The 18,829-nt window shown below is 56.1% G+C and overlaps 7 protein-coding genes across 7 annotated transcripts; 3 read left to right on the forward strand and 4 right to left on the reverse strand.

Annotated features, from left to right (window-relative positions):
- The first annotated feature begins 363 nt into the window (after positions 1–363).
- Positions 364–1,114, forward strand: N656DRAFT_619382 (uncharacterized protein). Its single transcript, XM_064810336.1, has one exon. It carries the CDS (start codon positions 511–513, stop codon positions 1,003–1,005), a length of 495 nt encoding a protein of 164 aa, XP_064671027.1. The 5' UTR covers positions 364–510; the 3' UTR covers positions 1,006–1,114.
- An 805-nt stretch (positions 1,115–1,919) lies between these two features.
- On the reverse strand, positions 1,920–2,630 carry N656DRAFT_844371 (uncharacterized protein; the record flags this gene model as incomplete). The annotated part of the gene is made up of 1 exon (XM_064819138.1): positions 1,920–2,630. Exon 1 carries the CDS (start codon positions 2,616–2,618, stop codon positions 1,920–1,922), a length of 699 nt encoding a protein of 232 aa, XP_064671028.1. The 5' UTR covers positions 2,619–2,630.
- An 843-nt stretch (positions 2,631–3,473) lies between these two features.
- On the reverse strand, positions 3,474–5,740 carry N656DRAFT_844372 (uncharacterized protein). Its single transcript, XM_064819139.1, has 4 exons — positions 5,434–5,740; positions 4,817–5,381; positions 4,644–4,736; positions 3,474–4,566 (listed from the first exon to the last, which is right to left on the reverse strand). Exons 1-4 carry the CDS (start codon positions 5,504–5,506, stop codon positions 3,591–3,593), a joined length of 1,707 nt encoding a protein of 568 aa, XP_064671029.1. The 5' UTR covers positions 5,507–5,740; the 3' UTR covers positions 3,474–3,590.
- A 726-nt stretch (positions 5,741–6,466) lies between these two features.
- Positions 6,467–8,059, forward strand: N656DRAFT_681470 (acid protease; the record flags this gene model as incomplete). The annotated part of the gene is made up of 5 exons (XM_064810559.1): positions 6,467–6,507; positions 6,558–6,935; positions 6,998–7,137; positions 7,224–7,734; positions 7,801–8,059. Coding segments are annotated over 5 exons (1,329 nt in total), but the record flags the coding sequence as incomplete, so codon positions are not given.
- A 731-nt stretch (positions 8,060–8,790) lies between these two features.
- N656DRAFT_797330 (uncharacterized protein) lies at positions 8,791–10,348 on the reverse strand (the record flags this gene model as incomplete). The annotated part of the gene is made up of 2 exons (XM_064817621.1): positions 8,791–9,446; positions 9,547–10,348. The coding sequence occupies 2 exons, from the start codon at positions 10,346–10,348 to the stop codon at positions 8,791–8,793; spliced, it is 1,458 nt and encodes a 485-aa protein (XP_064671031.1).
- A 1,048-nt stretch (positions 10,349–11,396) lies between these two features.
- N656DRAFT_778232 (uncharacterized protein) lies at positions 11,397–15,425 on the forward strand. Its single transcript, XM_064814970.1, has 2 exons — positions 11,397–11,924; positions 12,001–15,425. Exons 1-2 carry the CDS (start codon positions 11,692–11,694, stop codon positions 15,026–15,028), a joined length of 3,261 nt encoding a protein of 1,086 aa, XP_064671032.1. The 5' UTR covers positions 11,397–11,691; the 3' UTR covers positions 15,029–15,425.
- N656DRAFT_778233 (WD40 repeat-like protein) lies at positions 15,426–17,415 on the reverse strand. Its single transcript, XM_064814971.1, has one exon. It carries the CDS (start codon positions 17,351–17,353, stop codon positions 15,689–15,691), a length of 1,665 nt encoding a protein of 554 aa, XP_064671033.1. The 5' UTR covers positions 17,354–17,415; the 3' UTR covers positions 15,426–15,688.
- Between the last annotated feature and the right edge of the window lie 1,414 nt (positions 17,416–18,829).

Genomic DNA, 18,829 nt, shown 5'->3' on the forward strand with positions numbered 1-18,829 from the left:
CAACACCGAGACCACCAATTTGGAACTTCTTGCATCAACTACCCAGGCCTCAAAGGCCCCTTTTTCATTTGGATCTGGCTCATCATGATGCGCGCGCTGTCCAACCGCCTTTGATGGGAGGCTCCTCATTCGATCGTCGACTCAAGTCCGCAGGCTCTGTCTTGCAGCCAACAGGCCCAACACGTCGTTCCTGCATGCTCAACATAGCCCTTTGATTCGCCGTGCGTCTTGGGTCGAAGTTCAACTATATTGCCAAGGCGAGGCACAGGGCGGCAGATTCCCGATTCAAGTATTGCTCCAACAGGTCCTACACGTTGGCGCTGCCCAAGTCGCAATGCCTCGGCGATGACGGTCCAGACTTGAGGTATAAGTATCAGACCCGTCTCTCCAGTTGCGGTATCTGAGTTGCCGAGGTCGAACATCCACCGCCATCTCTTTGAAGAAATCCAGCTGGATATCAACGGCCACGATAGGCTGACGTTCTTGAGAACCACCCTCTGTGCGCAAACAATGAAGGTAAGGTATCTTCGTCTGCATTCGAATTCCCTAGCCCATCTCCCACCACATTGTCAGTGCCGGAACCAGACGCTAACCCAGGCGGACTCAACCCAGACCACCAACGCCGCACTTTTTCTCGTCAGCCTTGCGCTGAGCGCTCGGCCGCTGCTCGCAGCACCCGTTGGCTCGCCCGCTAGCGAGACATCTCGCAACCCGGCCAACGTGCTGGCGAAGCGCTCCTGGGTCCTGAACTGCACCCATGGGGAGACCGAGAGGTGCATGGGCAACTGGGGTACGTTTTGCGACGGTTCCTGGGTCATGTCGGACGACTGGTGGTGCTACGACCACTGCCGTTGTTACTGGCAGTATGACTGCGGGCATTTGACTGGATGCCGGACTGGCGGCCCGGGAGAGGATGAAAAGGGGGAGGGAGAGGGAGGCGGTGCGACTGAGGCGGTCGAGGCGGCTGTGCAGCCGACCGACGTGGAGACCCCCCAGACAAAGTGATTGTTGCATGTGTTCGTCGGTTTCGTTCGAGTACTGTATCTGTAGTACCTACCTGCCTTAGATAAGAATCACTCTGTACTCTTTTGACTAGGGTACATTGACTCACCTTGACCATACTTATGTATGGCTAGCACTGCGGGCAGTTCCCTGGGCACAGGAGCCATAGTCCAGGAGAACGGTTCTCATTGCTGTGCCTCTAGTCTGCTCCTGTCCCTTTCATGAGCGCAAAGCCGGTAGAACTGAAGGCTCCTGGAGCATGTAGACGAGGCTCTACCAAGCTAGTTCGCCTTGTTCAACCTATGACGTTATAGGTCTTGAGCCTAGACTAGGGTAGCTTATAAGAGAAGCAACGCCCTAGAGTATTTAGTGACAGTCCTAGAAAAATCCTAGGGTAATTACCTGGTGGGACGATCACCCTGCTGGGCTCTGTTGAGTTCTGGGCACTGTCTGTGGGGCTCTCTTAACCCCTGTTAGAGATCCCTGACAACCCCTGAGTCTGTGGCAAGCTCTCTTTTGTTAGTATCTTAAGCTCCCATCTTCCTTTTGTCACCTCGAGGCACAATATACCTACTTTCTTCCTACCTGCTCATGCTCCCGCCTTCTCCAGGGAGCTTAACTTACTACATCCACCATTCTCATCTTCTCCGTGTCTTGCAAAAGGCTCCGATGTCGAGGGGGAAGCCGGGACCATGCCGTCAACATGGGCATTTGTTTCCAACCTCTCTATAACTCATCATAATCACGGGGTTAAAAGTTCTCTAGTTCAATAAGTTGATAGGCAGTCGACAATCTATTCAGCTAGCTATGGCTACGCGGGCTATGAGGCGATGCGGTGTGAATGTTAGTGCATGTGAATCAGTCACTATCTGTAAAGCGACTAGGTAAGCAGGGGATCCTCCGAGTCTGTGATGTCCTCAAGGGCGTCTCGTCCTGACGCAGGCCCCCAGCCCCAGCCTCTCTAGGAGTTTTCTGGCTGCCCTTGACAACAGGGGTCTCTCAGACTCGAGCATACGCTCGACAATTGCCTTTACATGCTCGCGCTCGAAGACAGACTGATCCCCGAAAACCTTGGAGTCAAAGAGTCCGGCTATATGATTGAGAAGATTGTCGTACCCGTCGTCTTCCTTTAGCCTCCCCCACGCGAGAGGCCTGGGCGCAAACCTCTCCATGATTCGACACAGAAGAGAGTCGTAATCGTTCTTTGGATTCAGCGCCGTCCACCGTTTCCACTTTGGGCCGGTTATGGTATTGTCATTCAACCATCGCTGCCTCAACTCGTACACCTCCAGGAGATTCCTGGCGATAAACATTTCGACGAAGGCATTGGCGTGATCATAGACATTCCACTCATATTTGTAGATCCGATCCGGCATCAGAATGTGCCCCCTGCTGTCTGGCCCAGGGCCAATGTGGGCTCCTTGATCAGGCCCAATGGCTTGAACAGCCTCCGAGCCTTCATCGCCTTCGGGGATAGGCGCCAGGGAGAAGTCAATGTCAGATGGGTCAAGGTCAATGGAATTTTGCCTAATATAGCCAATGATCGAGGAGTCAATGCTTGCGAGCAGCTCCTGGTCAACATCCAGGTTCGAAGAACGGTCGGCTGGTGCAGCCATGGTGGAAAGGTGATTCGCGTTGAAGGAGCTCTTGATTGTTGGTTTTGTCGATTGGCGGTTACAAGGGCGTCCTTTGAGCTGATGATTTCTAGGAGAAGTTCGTCCTGGATTAGAGTTTTAATAAGGCCGGATGCAAGTTCCCCTTTCTCGTCCTGTGTTGACAGCAGGCAAGCTGTACGCTTTCTAGCGCAAAGCCGCTGTTCCCGCGCGCCATTGTTTCTGGTACTATCCAGTTGTTGCCTCAAAAACTCTGGGCTGTTCGGCAAGAGATCGACGACTGTGGGAATCTCAGCTCTGTTGTTGAGTGAAGAAGAAACAACTTTGACGGGGGGCCAAGAGGATGCCCCTATATACCTAGGCCGTGAGGGTGTTCGTCTCTGCCACTGAAAGGCACGTTTATGGACAAAGGGAGCACTAACAGGGTTAAAGGCTCAAAGGCCCGACGAACAACGGCCAGTGGGCATCATGTTGATTTACAGCTGAGAATCATGTTCCAGTTTTTGCCCTGGCTTGTCGGAGTCGGATGGCACTGAGATCGTAAGTTCTAGGTAAGCCTGGAGACACTTCTGGTTTGGCAATTCGTAAGGTTTGGAAAGAACGGAGGAAGGATCTACCCACCTGACACCAGACGCAACTTAGGTAATGTTGTACTATATAGGGTAACCCAGTACTTCTGCAGGCAAGGAATTCCTTTCGCCGTATTGCAACAACTGAAGGATGAGGTATCAATCACATATCAACACCTGTTTGACTCACGTCACCTGCAGACAAGCCTGGCTCTGATTGCGGTTAGATATTTTTATTATTGCTCTTGATCTGAATCTATCAAGATGAAACATAAACAAAGGTATCTTGGTTACTTAATACGCTTAGAGAGGGCGAATCCCAAATCATTACAAGGCCGCGGCAGCAGCAGATACATCAAGTCCATCATATAATGCCAATTACCCAACCAACAACATCATGACCAGATCAAAACCACAAAAACACAACAACGGCACTTGCCATCAACCACGCGCCCAGGCTACCTGCAACACTATCCCTCAAACCCGACGCAGTCGACGGCGCAGCAGTCAAAGAAGCCGACGTCGTTTCCGACGCTGAAGACCCGGACTGTGCCGCAGACGACCCAGTCGACGAGCCCGTCCGAGTCGTGGCAGGCGATGCAGACCCGGACCCTGAGCTCGAGCCTGTCTCCTGTCCGGACTGCTGTCCGCTGGTAGCGGTACCCGGTACCGGTACCGAGCCGACAGAGCTGCTGGACACGGGTACATCAGTCCCGATAGTGCCGATGGTACCCGAAGAAAGCGTGGCCGCAGCCGGCAGCACCACAGAGTTCGTAACAGTCCCGCTGATGCCCGTGACCGTGTTGGTGATTGTGCCCATCGGCCTGCCGTCGGCGGCATAGTAGGCCACGACGAGAACGCCGACGTCAACCGGAGCCGAGGGCGGAGGCGGGGGCGGAGGCGGGAGAGGCGAAGCGGGAGGAGTCGGGGTGACAACGGTTTGGGTGACGGGTACGGTGACACTAACCGGCGGCGCGGGGGATGCCGTCGCCGTGGCCGTCACCGTCGCCGTTGGCGGTACCACAACTAGACTGCCCGTGAGGGTGGGCACGGCGTAGGGCGGGTCAAACAGGCCGAAGCGGCCGCAGGCGTTACACGGGTAGGCCCAGGAGCGGACCTGGCTGGGCGCGGCGAGCATGGGGTCGCAGCGGGAGTCCACCATGGTGGCGATGGCGGTCGGGTCGGCCGTCTGCGGGCAGTCGGTGCCCAGGTCGGCGAGGGTGAGCTGGCGCGTCACGTTACCCCCCAGGCCCGGGGCAATGGTGGACACCTCGTACAGGTCCAGAGGCAGCATCCATGCCGTCGTGGACGGCCCCGCCGGCTCGCCGCGCGTGTTTATCCCCCGCGCGGTGGGGATGAACATGTACACAGATGGTGAGGTGCTGTTTATTTGTTAGCATACCCGTTTCTAGCCCCTTGCCTGTCTGTCGGGGAGACAAAGAAACGGTGGTAAACTTACAAGGTGTAATCCATCTTGGGGTCAACATATGTGGACGGGTATGTGTATGGTCTATCGGTTGGCCAGAAGTACAAGTTGACCGTTTCGGCGGAACTATCAGGGGTCTTCATGTCAGCAAAGGAAGAAAGTTCCGGGCAGAGTAAAGGAGACTCGGGCTCAGGCGGAATGCGTACATGCTGCAGGATTTCGGGCATGGGTCTACCGTAGTCGAGAAAATCGTTTGCGTTGTGTACGTTGTGACCGTCGCCGGCACCGTGGTTGTTGTAGTTTCGGTGTTGGTGATGGTAGCTGAGTCGGTCTCGGTGTTTGTGATGGTCGCCAAATCTGTCTCGGTGTTGGTGACGGTGACCGAGTCGGTTTCTGTGTTTGTGATTGTCACCGAGTCGGTTTCTGTGTTTGTGATTGTCACCGAGTCTGTGTCCGTGTTCGTGATGGTCACCGAGTCTGTGTCGGTAGTTGTAACGGTCACCGAGTCTGTGTCGGTAGTTGTAACGGTCACCGAGTCCGTGTCTGTATTTGTGATGGTGGTCCAGTTCGTGGCCGTTTCCGTGACGGCGACGGTAAACAACAGAGTAGTTGTCGTGTATTCGGTGATGCATGTCGAGACAGTGTTCGTTGTAGTGCGATTCACCATCACATCGACATAGTGAGTCACATGCACAGTTGTCGTGTCAACCACGGTGACATTGCCAGTGCATGTGGGATCATAGACGGTTGTGACATCGGCGTCGTGGTGATCTTGATATTCGTATTAGACATGAAGTTTAGCAAAGATGGTCACGATGCGTACCCTGATTCCTCGTTCCTTCAATACCTCGAACCAACAGCGCAAACGCTGCTAGTTTTCTGAAGGGTGGTAACATGGCGTCGACTCTTGACCACCAGTGACTGAGATTGAACGAGCGAAGGCAACGAATGTGTGAGCACTGCCGGTACAGTGTAGTTGATAATAGTTGAAGCTTAAGCGAACGACTGCACAAGCGGATGACAGTCCTGGATTAAATCATGGTTTCTTCGTTACGGATCCCGGGACAGGACCGTTGCTGCAGTGGCTCGACTTGTCGTGCCATTGCCCCTTTCTGGTTCCTGTTTCTGGTTTTTTGACATGTCTTTCGTGCAGCTGTCATTTGGACCACCGACGCAATACACCTAGCCACTGCAACTGAACCAGGAACCAGAAAACGGGCAAAAGGGCCAGAACCGACGTCCTGGTAAGAGCAGGGGGCGAGACAGGGAAGGAGGACTTTCCCAGAATGGCATGAGCCCTTTTGTGATTGGTCAAGCAGGGTTGTTTGTTGTAGCTTCCTACGACAGGGGTTCGCTGCGGAGTGACGTCTCCATCTTCAACCTCAACCTTGGTTCAGTCTGCATTTCCACGATGCGAGTCCAGCCATTCAACCCCACGTCACAGCGTGGCATTCAACTCTGCTACTACCCATGGACCAGAAGAAATTTCTCATTTGCCCTGATGGGAGCTACTATCGCCGGCCGTCATTCGCCGCCTCAGGGCTCAATGGTAGATGTATGTTCGGCAGGCTTCTACCTCGTCCTCGAGCTCGTCACATCAACACCTCGTGCCTATCATTATCATCATTTTATTTGATGGTCTCCTCGAATTGCTAGTACTGTTCGCAAATTCGGGCTGAGACTGTTGTGAATTTGGCAACCGTAGAAATGCGGTTTCTTTCTTGAGCCAACGACGGAAAGTCCATGTACATTATCACCTACTATTCTAAATGTGTAATTCACCCACGATGCGCTCCACAGCAGTACACTTAGTATTCGCTCTTCTCGTCACCAGCTCCTCCTCCGAAAATGCCACCGCCGGCCCTGGGCCTCTGGTGATTCCACCCAGTCAATACTTGTAATGTGCCATTCTTGTATCTTGTCAACGCCCTACTAACCAGTATCTAGTGAGGGCAACGACGGACCATGGAGCACCTTCGACCTCCGAGTCGGCACGCCGGAGCAGTACATACGGGTGCTAATCTCGACGGCCTCCCCCTACTCAATGATCCCCTTGTCCGATCAGGGTTGCTCAACGTCGGTGTTTGCTACAGTCCCTCCGGATTGCGCCGTGTCCAGGGGTAACCTCTTCAACCCTAACGATTCTTCGACCTGGAAGGATATCGGCCTTTACGGAATCAATCAGAACGGGGTCGGCCTCGAGGCGAATCTGGGATACGAGCAGAGGGTTCAGTTTGGGGAAGATCACCTTGGAATCGGACTCACAGGGCCTGGGTTTGACAACCAGATTGTGGGCGGCATCGCGACGCCCGAACCTTTCTATCTGTGAGTAACACTGGGTTCGGTTCGGATTGGTCTCGTGGATCAATGATTGACATGGTGCTCAGGGGCATATTTGGACTCAACAACCAGCCCATGAACTTCAGCGTACTGGGCAACGACTCATCGCCCTCGTTCATCACGACACTGAAAGACCAAAACAAGATTCCAAGCCTGAGCTGGAGTTACACAGCCGGTGCCAAGTATCGTACGTGCTGATACCTACTAGTAGGGGTAAAGATGGGGTCAGCATGAAAGACGCATACCTAACTCTCCCTTTTCCCAAGCAAACAGGTCTCAAGCAAGTATATGGCCAGTTAATCTTCTCCGGCTACGACACCTCTCGATTCCAGGAAACCCCAGTATCCTTCACCATGGCAGACGACGTGACCCGGGACCTTGTCGTCGCTCTTCAGTCCATAAGCTACAGCGGATCAACTTCGACCACCCTCCTCTCCAACCCCATCGACATATACATCGACTCGACAGACCCGAATCTGTGGCTTCCTGCGGAGGCGTGCGATGCTTTTGAGAAGGCCTTCGGATTAACCTTGGACAGCCAGACCGGCCTCTATCTGGTGAACGAGACGCACAGAAACAGGCTCCTCGACTCCAACGCACAGGTGTCCTTCAGGCTCTCCGACGTCAAGTCGGGAGGTGACACCGTGACCATCGTCCTCCCTTACGCCGCCTTCGATCTCACGGCCGAGAATCCCCTCGTCGAGAATACAAGCCACTATTTCCCCCTGAAACGCGCCAACAGCTCGTCGCAGTACACGTTGGGGCGGACCTTCTTACAGGAAGCGTGCGTATACCCCTAACCTTTTTCCCGCAAAATGGCCGTCGCCAGATCTGACTCAACACCCAACAGTTACCTCTCCGCCGACTACGAGCGCAGGGTGTTCAACGTATCCGCCTGCGTCTGGAACGAGGGCGCCCAAGAGAACATCGTCACCATCCCATCCAAGGACGACCCATCTGCCGGCACGGGCGGTGGACCATCCGACACATCCTCAAGCAATTCATCCGGCCTAAGCGGCGGAGCCATCGCCGGCATAGTAATCTCCGTAGTCCTCGGAATTCTTCTCGCCGTAGCCGCGACCATCGTGCTCCTCCGCAAGCGGCGGAAATGGCTCGCCGCCGGGTTCGCCGACGCCGCAGCGGCGAGGAATCATGACTCGCTGCAGCCCGACGAATCGGTGCTCAAGGGCCCCGTCTTCAACTCGCCGTCGTTTCGACACGGATCAAACTCAACGACGCAAGACGGCTCGGTGCCCTACTCGGCCGACGACATCTCCGGCGGCCGCGGCTCCAGATCGACCGCCGAGTACAACCGCAGACCGGGATCCGGCACCGCACACAGCGAGAGTCCCGCCGCAGAGGCAGGGGCAGGAGGTGCGTCGACACCGGAGTTGGATGGCCGCGATACCATCGTTCGGCCGACGACGGAGTTGGATGGGAACGAAATACAAAAACCGCTGCCTCCGGTTATCGAGAGTCCCCTGGGCGGCGTCTACGAGCTGCCGGCCACCCCCGCGGCTGTGGATGATAGTGCTAGGAGGCGGGAGATGGGGCTGAACAGCCACAGGCCACCTTCCACCGTGGCATCGTCGGTTTCGCGAGATGAGGGCGAAGGAGGAAGCAGCGGTCCTGGACTGCGGGATAGTGTGGCGGATTCTGCGCTTGTTTCTCCGGATACCCCCGTCCATCGCCGTAGTGGACGGCCGTTTTGAAGTCCTTATTTGTACAATGCATGTAGGTTTATAGCGATTGTAGACCCCGAGATAGTCGTTCAGTGTCGTCTTCGTCTAGGGAACCCAATTTTCCGATTCAACATTTCTTCTCTCCGTATCTGCCACAATCAAGTAGGATCAACCACTTCGCGGGGCAAGTCCAAGTGATGGATAGCGTCGCCATGCGAGCCGATCGTACCACAATCGCAACACAGAGCTTGGGTTTCCACCCGGAGAGTGCATCGAGCACCTGCATGCTCGGCGGCGGCCCTTTCCCAAGCCTGGATGACGCGAGGCTCCATGTCGACGACCCAAGTCCCCCGCCAGACGATCGATGGGGGCCTGTCCATATCCCGGCGGTACAGAAATGCGCAAGCCAGTCCCCTCTCTCCATTCCATAGCGTCATGTTGCGCAGTTCTGGCATGTAAAGTGCAGCTACTCCGGCATTCTCCAAAAGATCGCAAACCCTCCGGGGGTCTGCCGTCGGCGTGAGTAGCCGCGACGTGAGCATCAAGGATCGCAAGCGGTTCCATTTCCATCGCGGCTTGCGCGCCTCAAAGAAATGCTGGGCATCGGCCATGAATGAAACGGAAAGATGCTCGAGGCTGAGGCTTCGATACGCAAAAGCCTTGCCAACTTTAGGCTCCGGAGTTCGGACACGCTCTACCCTGCCATGCAGTTCCCGGTCTCTGAAGAGTCGGATCAAGTCGTCGCTGTAGTCTTCAAAGACTGACAGTCTGTTGAGTCCTTTCGGCAGATGCTCTTCGATCATGGCTCGATATCCTACGGTTACGGGCGATTAGTAGCTGGAGTCGTGATTTGTTGGAAAGCGGCCACACTCGGCGAGCGAGGACGAGGGCTTGACCCTGACAAAATTGCTTACCTTCGTCATAGCGCCGCTGTTTAACGCCGGGCCACCCTCGCCACGGCTCATAGACAAGACATTCTAGCCGAGGGAGCTTCTCTAGACGCACCCCCAGAGCCTTGCCATCGAACCGACGACGGCATTGCCGACGTAATACGAGCTTTGTCACGACGGGGACTGTGGGTAGTTCTACCTTGAAATTCAACCCAACCCGCTCAAAGAGTCGCAGCACGGCAAAACCGCTAGGATTAACGACCTGTCGGCCGTCGATCAAGTCATGGTATGGATAATTAGTGTGTTCATGCAGTCCATCATTTTGGGAATCGAGAATGGATGCGGCATACCCATCCTCGTCGTCGTTGGTTGACTCGCTTCCGAAATAAAAATGCTTGAACCAATGTTGGTTGTCACTTGGGGATTGTGCGCTAAGCTCCAGGGTCAAGCCACTGCCGCTCGATGCTTTCCAGGTAGCCAAGATGCCAAAGAGTTTCGATATCGCTCGAGTGATGATGGCGTTGTTGCTTGAAGTCCACGGTCGAGACTCTTCCATGTCACAGCATCGACACGTGTATCGCCGGAGCTCGATGTTGAGCCAGATGTGCTTAACAAGCCCCCTTCGTCGACTGACCATGTGTTCCAGGTCGTCTAGGCAAGGTTCCCCGAGTTTCAGTCTGCCAAAGTTCTTCTTCTCGATGACCTCGACCCATTCTCTGCAGACTGAAGCATATGAGGCCAACCCATGTTTTTCCCGCGCGAGAAATTCCAGGATCATGAGGCGTATCTCGGCCGGAAAGGAGAACCAAGCTAACATGTTCGCCATGGTGATGGTAGGCCCTACCTTATGTACGGGGTCCTGGCAAAGGCGAGGGCATGTATCGGATGATGTGGTTCTCAACAGCGGAGACGGTGGCTGCATTTATTCGATTAAAGTGAGGAGAGGTATGGGCGTTTTCGTAGGGGAAGTATTAAGGTCAAAGCTCGACTGTTGTCCGAGTCTGTCGGGCCCGGTGCTTCAGATCGTCGGGACACTGACCTCCAAGGTCATAGTTGTAGCAATAGCATCCCGCCTGGTGACCGTCGGATGGTCGGATGGTAGTGTTGAGAGACATGCTGAAGAACTGCCCGTTGGTTTTATCCCTGAGGCAGTTATTTGTAGGAGGGTTAGCCTGAGAGCCGAAGCCGTCGGCAGCTGCCATATAAATGCAGAGGTTTCGGCCCAGCCGTTGTTTCTTCCCAAGAGTAGTTATCCTGCAACGTAACCACTCTCCTAGGACTCCTGCCAGCGACGTCGTGCGGCCAGGCGCATTCAATCCAGCGCAGAGAGGCAAAGATCGATTAGATCAGGGGTCGGATTAGTAACAACGTTCGTGGGACAACTTTGAAGAAAAGCCCGGCCCGGAGCCCGCGAGAACGGAGACCGGAGACCACGGACACTCCAATTCAATTTGAGCTGGGTTCACATCTACAGTCGTAACTGGTATCCGTCTTCGGCAATTGGCTCAACTCGTCAGACTGAGCACGTCCTTCACAGAGAAAATATCGTCTGCAGCTCATATTCGTATGTGATAGGTTTGACCTCGAAAACAGTGGCTGGGCAGGTCTGGAATGGAATCAGTTGCAAAAATCGATTCCAGAATCCATGGAGATTCAGGTAAGGTAATTAACTGCAGGCATCCACAATGTGGTGCAAGGGTGGCCAGCCCCGCCGTTTCTGTGTGCCGTTTAGCGCCAGCAGAGAACCAGCCACCGTAATCCTGGGCCCCAAACCAGCCACTCTTGACACGAGAAGCCAACGCTAATGCCATGTAACAGCGAGGCCGGGTCGCGGCTGCACATCAATCAACAACCCCCACCTGCAGCGGCGGGCATCAGCTCAAGTTCCAGTGGTCAGTCTTGGTTGTCGTTACCAGTCTGGTTGATTTCGCTCTCTTTCTTTCTTTACCTCATCGCTCTCTTTTTGTTTGCTCTTTGGTTTCAACTAGCCAAGGTTTTTGAGGACCTGAATTGACATGGTCTAGCTCCTTGTTTCTGCTTTTTCCCCCGCCCAGCTGCAGTGATTCGCGGGGTACATAGCATCGCAAACAAAGACCGCCAAAGTAAACAATACCGACTCGACCTCAGGCACCAGGCCATGAGACAGCCTGGCGCGCCAACACAGCGAAAATGACGACCAAGCCAAAGCCCCACCCGCTCAATGGGATGCACACGGCCGGCATCTTCTCAGATATGAGTGTTGACGGGCCTGACATTGGCACCCTGGTCGTGGTGGTGGACAGAGCCAAAAACCTGCCCAACCGCAAAACAATCGGCAAGCAGGATCCCTACTGCGCGGCTCGCCTGGGGAAGGAAGCAAGAAAGACGACGACCGATATCCGGGGTGGCCAGACCCCGAAATGGCAAGTTGCCCATACCACCTCCGCTCCGGCACAAGACAAGGACCAGCTAACCAGAGAATGCCTTCGCGTCGCACAGGGACCAAGAGCTCAGGTTTACCGTCCATGATTCGCCCGACTACTACCAACTGAAGCTCTCGGTTTTTAACGACGACAAGAAGACAGAATTGATTGGCGAGGCATGGATCGATCTGCGCGACATTATCGTCCCTGGCGGCGGCCAGAGCGACCAGTGGCACCAGCTCGGGTGTAAGGGCAAGTACGCCGGCGAGGTGCGAATAGAGATTACCTATTACGACACTCGGCCCAAGCCCGAAAAGCCCGTGGTAAAGGCGAAGCCGACACCGGCCACTGCCGAGGCCGAGGCGAGCCCTTCAGCTACTGGCCCACGAGTCATGCCTAAGCGTCGGCCGTTGCCCTCGGACCCGGTCACCGGCAAAGCTTCTACCACTCCGTCGCCAGGCCCGGAGATAGTCGATACGACCCCTCGACACTCGCCGAATCCAGCATCTCTTCAACAGCCCGAATACAGCCCGAACCCGCCAACAGTTACCCAAGCGTACTATCAACAACAGGCCGATTACTATCCGACGCGCCAACCGAGCGGTGACTTTGGGACACCATCCCGTCGGGCGGATGTGCCGCAGCAGTTCCGCACTCCAGAGCGGATTGACAGCTACGGGGTGCAGCCCGACGAACAGAACTACAGCCCGCACTTTTCGCAGCCTGTTTACGGCAACGATCACTATGAATTTGCACATGCCGACAACTCAAGGGCCCCTGGGGATGATAGGCCCCCGCCACCACCTGCTCATAGGAGTAGGACTGGCAGCAATCCGCCGGCTAATGCAACATTCCACAATGGTTTCGACATCTCCGCTAAGGGAACACCCCTTACCATGCGGCAGGACGTCTTGAGAAATGAAGCTCATCGGCACTCTGCTTCGGAAGGTTACCCTGGCCGGCCGACATACAAAGCCTACGACTCTGCACCGCCAGCGCTCGTCGGATATGCTAATACAGACCAGCCGTCACCCCCGAGGCATTACTCGTACGATTCGGGGTTTGATATACCTCATCGGACCAGGCAGCCAACTGTTGAGGATGTGCCCGAATCGCCCGAGGCTCTGAACAATCCGTTCCGGAGGAGTGTAGGCCGCTTACCCTCGTCCCAGTCTCAGGCGCAATATGACCAAAGCTACGACATGACTGCCAGCCCCGCCCCGCTCAACCTTGGAGGGAGGGGTGGCTCTGCGCCTGCACAGTACGCTCCGATCCCTCCTGACCAGCCCAGGCATCAAGGGTCGAACGGGTACCAGGTGCCTTCTTTCGAAAGGGATGTGCCGGGCTCTTCACAAGAATTTGGCAGGCGTTCTGAGCCCGCGCTGTTATCCCAGGGCACTCATGCGGATAGCGGAGACTTGACGTACCGGACCGAGCCCGATAGCTCCCCGAATGTCTACTCTGTCCCTCCGGTGCCCCCGTCACTGGTGCCTGGAATCGATCCAAATCTCGCTCTCGAGATTTCTAGCCGCATTAACCAAGACAGACAGCAGAGCGTCAGCCAGACGCGGCGGTACACGCAGCAGGCCATGGTTGAAACACCGCCCAGAGGCAGGACCATGGACCATCTGTACGATCAGGCCTTGGTCGAAACGCCGTCCAGAGGCAGGGCCATGGACCATCGGTACGATCAGGCCTTAGTAGAGGCGCAGCCCAGAGGCAGGAACATGGAGCCTCAATACAATCATGATGTTTCCCCTGCATCATACAATGTTGCTCCAGCTCATAGCAAGAGCCTCGCCACGCGCGGCAGTGGCCCTTCAACCTCCAGCGTCAACGTTGTAATTAGACAGCGGGCCTTCTCCCCTAACCCCCCAGTTCGCGACGCAAGCCCTGGGCCGAATCATCAGCACACAATCCGGCGCAAATCCGTCAGCCCAAGACCGCCGCCTTCCAATGACCGCCGCTTATCCGGGATCCCGTTTGGTCCAGACTCGTACGACGCCTTGAATCCTAGCGCATCATCCGCCGCCGTCAAGGACACAACAACCTCCCGGCCCGATTATGACGAAACAAGCGGCAAGATTATCACACATGACGGGCGCCATGTTGATCCTTCGGACCACCTTCCCATGGAAACCTGGGCGCCAGAACCTGAGCCCAAGCCAGGGTCATCGGTATCGTCCTCCTCCCGCCCTTCCCTCACGGGCCCTCAGCCGCCTCCATCCTCCGGCCGCCGCCCTTTGCGCGTCGGGGGCCGCCCGCAGTCCATGCTCCCCAGCAGCAGCGGCTATGCCGCGACAGACCATGTCGAGCAGGGCACTCCCTCCCCTTCGTCAACAGGCCGAAACCGCCTGCAAAAGAAGGCTGCCTACCGGCAATCTACCTCGGCCGTTTCCGGTCCTATGGCTCCTATGATGTCGGGGGCGAATGGACCAGGTGTGGGACCGAGTGGCTTCCGCCGGTCTAGTGGTGCCGGTGGTGGCAGCGGCGTGGAGGTCACGCCTCTTGCGCCCATCCCGCCTCATCAAGATAACTTCACCCCGCCAAGACACATTCCCCGCGCAGCAACATTTGACTCGTATGGTGCCGTCGCCGGTAGCAGCGGCGGAAGCGAGAACTACGCCCCGAACATGAATAAGAACATGAACATATATGGCGGCAGTCCTGGCAGCAGCAGCAACAACCGTGGCGCCGCGCCCGCGCTCCCAGCCAAGGTTCCCCTTGCTCTGCCGCCGCCATCATCTGCTTCTTTTGGCGGCGGCGGCGGCGGCGGTGGGGGTGGAAATATGTCGGCTACGAGTGGCGCGCTGCAACTGCATAGTAGCAGCCTGGCAAGGAGGGGCGAGACGGGGTTTGATGACGGCTATGATGTGTATGGTAACGGCGGCGGCCAGGGACTGTCGTCGTTGGAGGAGGAGTTGAGGCAGATTGATATTGGCACGGGCAGGTCGTCCAGGAGACACCATGCCGCTGCTGGTGCTCATGCCGTTGTCGGTCCTGGCGGTGGTCATGGTGGTGGCGGTGGTGGGGGATATGGCCAGCAGCATAATGGATATGGGTACGCCCATGCTCATGCTCATGCTCATGCGGGGAGTTATTGAACGAATGATGGGTTTGGAAACGATGCACGAAAAGGGTGGGTTAGAATGACATGACGAGGAGGCTTGGGGAGTTGATAAGGTGGGGATATATAGAGACGGGGTTCCGAGGTCATGGGCTGTGTTTGTATAATAATTGTTCGGATTTGTTGCTTGTTTACTCGTGCGGTCGTAACGTGATTTCTGGTAACTGGCATGGCGGAAAGGGGCGCATTCGAATCTTTTGCTTCTGGTTTTCCCTTCTTTTCGCAGGTTGATCCTGAGTGCGTGTGGAGGTCATAGACAGATGCATCTAATTGCTTCATCATGAGATGAGGGATAGATACCTCGCCTATGCATTGAAATGATAACACTGAGACGCTGCGTCACGAGGATAAAGGTGCCAGTACTTGGGCGAGTAAGCCGGGTATGGATGCTTGGTTGGATGCCTCCGCTAGACAACTGAAGAATAAAACCTCCTTGAGATCTGGCGTATGACTCCTGCAAGTGGTATAATTCCATGTAGAACCACATATTGTACTGTACATGCATCCCAGGATATTGTTCACTTTTCTGTACCTGTATACCCACCCAGCCTGAACCAAGTAACGCCGACGCAATGCAACAAGATCCCACGATAGGCAGTCCGCATACCTTAGCCTGCACCAAACCTGCTCCCTCCCGTCACTGCACAGTCCCAAACATCAAGCTCTCCACCATACCATTAGTCTGGATCGCCATCTGCGCCTTCTCAACCTCCCTGGACACCTTGCCGAGCAGGGCCTGGAACTGCGCCGCCAGCTCGTCGCTGCCGCTCACGTGCTCGCTGTACAAATCGAGCAGGTGAAACGCCACGTCGACGCAGATGCTCAGGTACCGCGGGTCAGACATATACTTGGCCACCCACCGGAGCAGCGGCAAAACGGTGATCTCGTCGCGGCCCTCGAGCGCCTCGCGCAGCGCCGACCGGTGCCGCAGCGCCACGAGCACCGTCAGCGCCGTCACGGGCTGGTACTCGGCGCTAGACATGTCAATGACCTCGTCGAGCGCGGCTGCATACCGCCCCTGTCGGAAATTGCGCTGCCAGGGTTTGAGCTTGACCCGGCGCCGGCGGCCGCCGGTGATGGTGTCGGCCGTCGGGATGACGGTGTCTACGCTCTCGCCGAGGAGCTCCATGGCCTTGTTGGTCACGGCGGCGCGCTTGCGCTTGGCCTTTTGCGCGTCGAGCCGCGCGAGCGCCTCGGTGCCCTTGTCGCGCGCCGCTTCTACTGCTGCGCGGTCACGCGCCCGCTCGGCGGCTGCCCCTGCGAGACGCGTGCGCAGCGACAGCACCCCTGACTGCATCCCCACGGCCAGGTGCCGGTCTTCCTGGGCGGCGCCGGCCGCGATGACGGAAAGCGACAGGATGGGGCTCGGGTATTTGGAGCCTGCAACGACGGTCCAGTCGGACGTGTCGAATACCTTGGCGTGGCCGTCTAAACTGCCGCTGACGACGCGCCGCCCGTTGGAGGCCAGGGAGAGGGTGGTGACGGTCTTTTGGTGGTTTGTGATGAGGCGGAGTGGCTTGGCGGCTACGAGGTCGAGGACGGAGATGGCGTTGCCCGCGGCGGCAAGGAGCGTCGTGCCTGAGGGGAGAGGGAGGACATCCTCGACGGGATCGGCATGCTTGAAAGTCATGACGGCGGTGGAGGGCGCTCGGGCATCCCACACGCGGACCGTCTCGTCGTAAGAACCCGAGACGAGCAGGCTGCTGTTCCCGCCGGGCATGAACGCGCCGCTGCGCACGTAGTCGGAGTGACCGGTGAACATGCAGCTGGGCTCGTTGGACGGCAGGTCCCACAGGCAGACCGTCTTGTCGTCGCTGGCGCTCATGAGGGTGGTCAACTCGGTCGGCGACCATTTGGTCACCCACACGGGCTGCTTGTGCACATGCCATGTCTTGAGTATCACGGCTCTTGTCCCGCCGCCCACGTCAAACACCTGCATCCTGCCCGAGTCCTCGCCCGCAACTAGCACCCTGCCATCAGCCCGGATCTCGCCGCAGTGGGCCTCGCTGTCGAAACGGCCGATGGTCTTGAGCAACTCGCGCTTGCGTATGGAGAAGATGTCGACGCGGGGCCCGGACGTAACGGCGAATAGGTCGTTGAGTTTTGTGGCCGCGACCAGCGAGCTGGACACGGCGCCGCCCGCGACGGTCGAGGGGAAGCTGATGTGGGAGATGGGCCATGCCGCCGTCGACGTGTGCGATTTCTGGTTCTTGAACGATCGCCAATACCGCTGCTCTGCCGTCACGGGACTGGGCCCGGACGGCAGTTTTAATTGTGCCAAGGGAAGCACTTCTGCTGCCATGTTCCCTTGCTTGCTGCTGCGGCCTGGGTTCGGCGGTGGTGATGCTCCTGTCCCGGGCGGTCTGGAACTTTTGATGGTTTTTTTTTACTTATCTCTCTATTTTCCCTTGTATCGCGAAGCTACGTCCGCCCCACTAATTACTCCTGAATTGGGTTAAGACTGGGCCCACTCAGCGGCATGGAGATCCTCCTATTGGATGCTTCGAGAACACTTGCCGCTCGCTGCCGGAGCGGAGAATTGGGCTGGCCTGCAGTTCAACTCGCTACTATCCAAATCGGATTCCATACATAGTCACCTAGGTAACTTCGTGACATTGATTGGGATGCACTCATCATTGCTTATGTTTGTTGCAGGACGTATTACACAATTTGAGGGTCCAAGATACCATGAAAGGTGCTTGGAGTATGGAATGGATAGCTTTCAACTCCGCAGTGGCAAAACGTCGTCAAAGAAGCCATTGAAAGTTTGAGACATGTTCCTGCCAGGGTGCACTCGAAGCTAACCAGCACGAGTAGCCTAGCGAGCCTAGGATAGATCGGTGAAGGACAGTTGAAAGAAATCACCCGCCGAGGCGCTCCTTCACTGATTATTCTTACCGTCGTTTCCGGAGCACAAGAGTGCACAAAATTGCAGGTTGCACCGTATGCGATATTTTCTGTGCTCGGGCATTCACCGCACCTCTTTCACCCACGCGTTTGCATGGTATGTTATGTTGTTTATGTATCGCCATAGACCCAGCTAGGTGGCGCTCTCCGAGGGACCGGGGATTGAGCCAGACCATTAAGATGCCGCGTTTCCAACCTTAACTGACGAGGCGTGCCCAACGAGCCGCCATTGGCGGGCTGTCCAAGACTATCCAAAGACCAAACCCTCTCGAGTCTCGCCCTTCACCGATCGTCAACGTCAATCCGACTTCAATCATCCTCTGTGACTTCGCCTGCTAAACTCTATACACATATCCGTACTTGGTGAAATCCTTGGTTATTGCGTGTGTGCGCGCTTCAATCCTCTCCATGTGGCGCCCATAGCGACATCGAGTGCCGAACATCGTCGAACTTGTGCCATTGTCCTGGACCTTCTCTTCGTGACCGCAACAACTCTCCTGCACGAGAAGAGGACATGCAAAGACTGTGGTGGGCAGACACACATAGACAAGATAGACAAGCTCTCCCAGCTACTCCAAGTCGCTCTTGCCACACCTAGCTAGAACGCGTCCTTTCATCCGATTCTAGCTCCTGTCTAGACAAGTATTTGAGCAGCACCTGGCCTAATCTCTTGCCTGTTCCAATCCATTTTCGCACGGCAGCAAATTGTTTTCGATGGTATGTGTTTCTATCTGTCTTGTCCCGTTCACCTCCTACCTCCCGCGTGTCGCTCGCTTCCCCACGACGTCGCGTGCGTTCGCAAAGATTCGCAAAGACTCAACTGACCATAAATGCCGTGCAGTCTCGCCCCTACATCGCCACGAGTCCCTTT

Source organism: Canariomyces notabilis (genome assembly GCF_033297395.1).
Source record: "Canariomyces notabilis strain CBS 508.74 unplaced genomic scaffold N656scaffold_8, whole genome shotgun sequence".
NCBI classification, from domain to species: domain Eukaryota; kingdom Fungi; phylum Ascomycota; class Sordariomycetes; order Sordariales; family Chaetomiaceae; genus Canariomyces; species Canariomyces notabilis.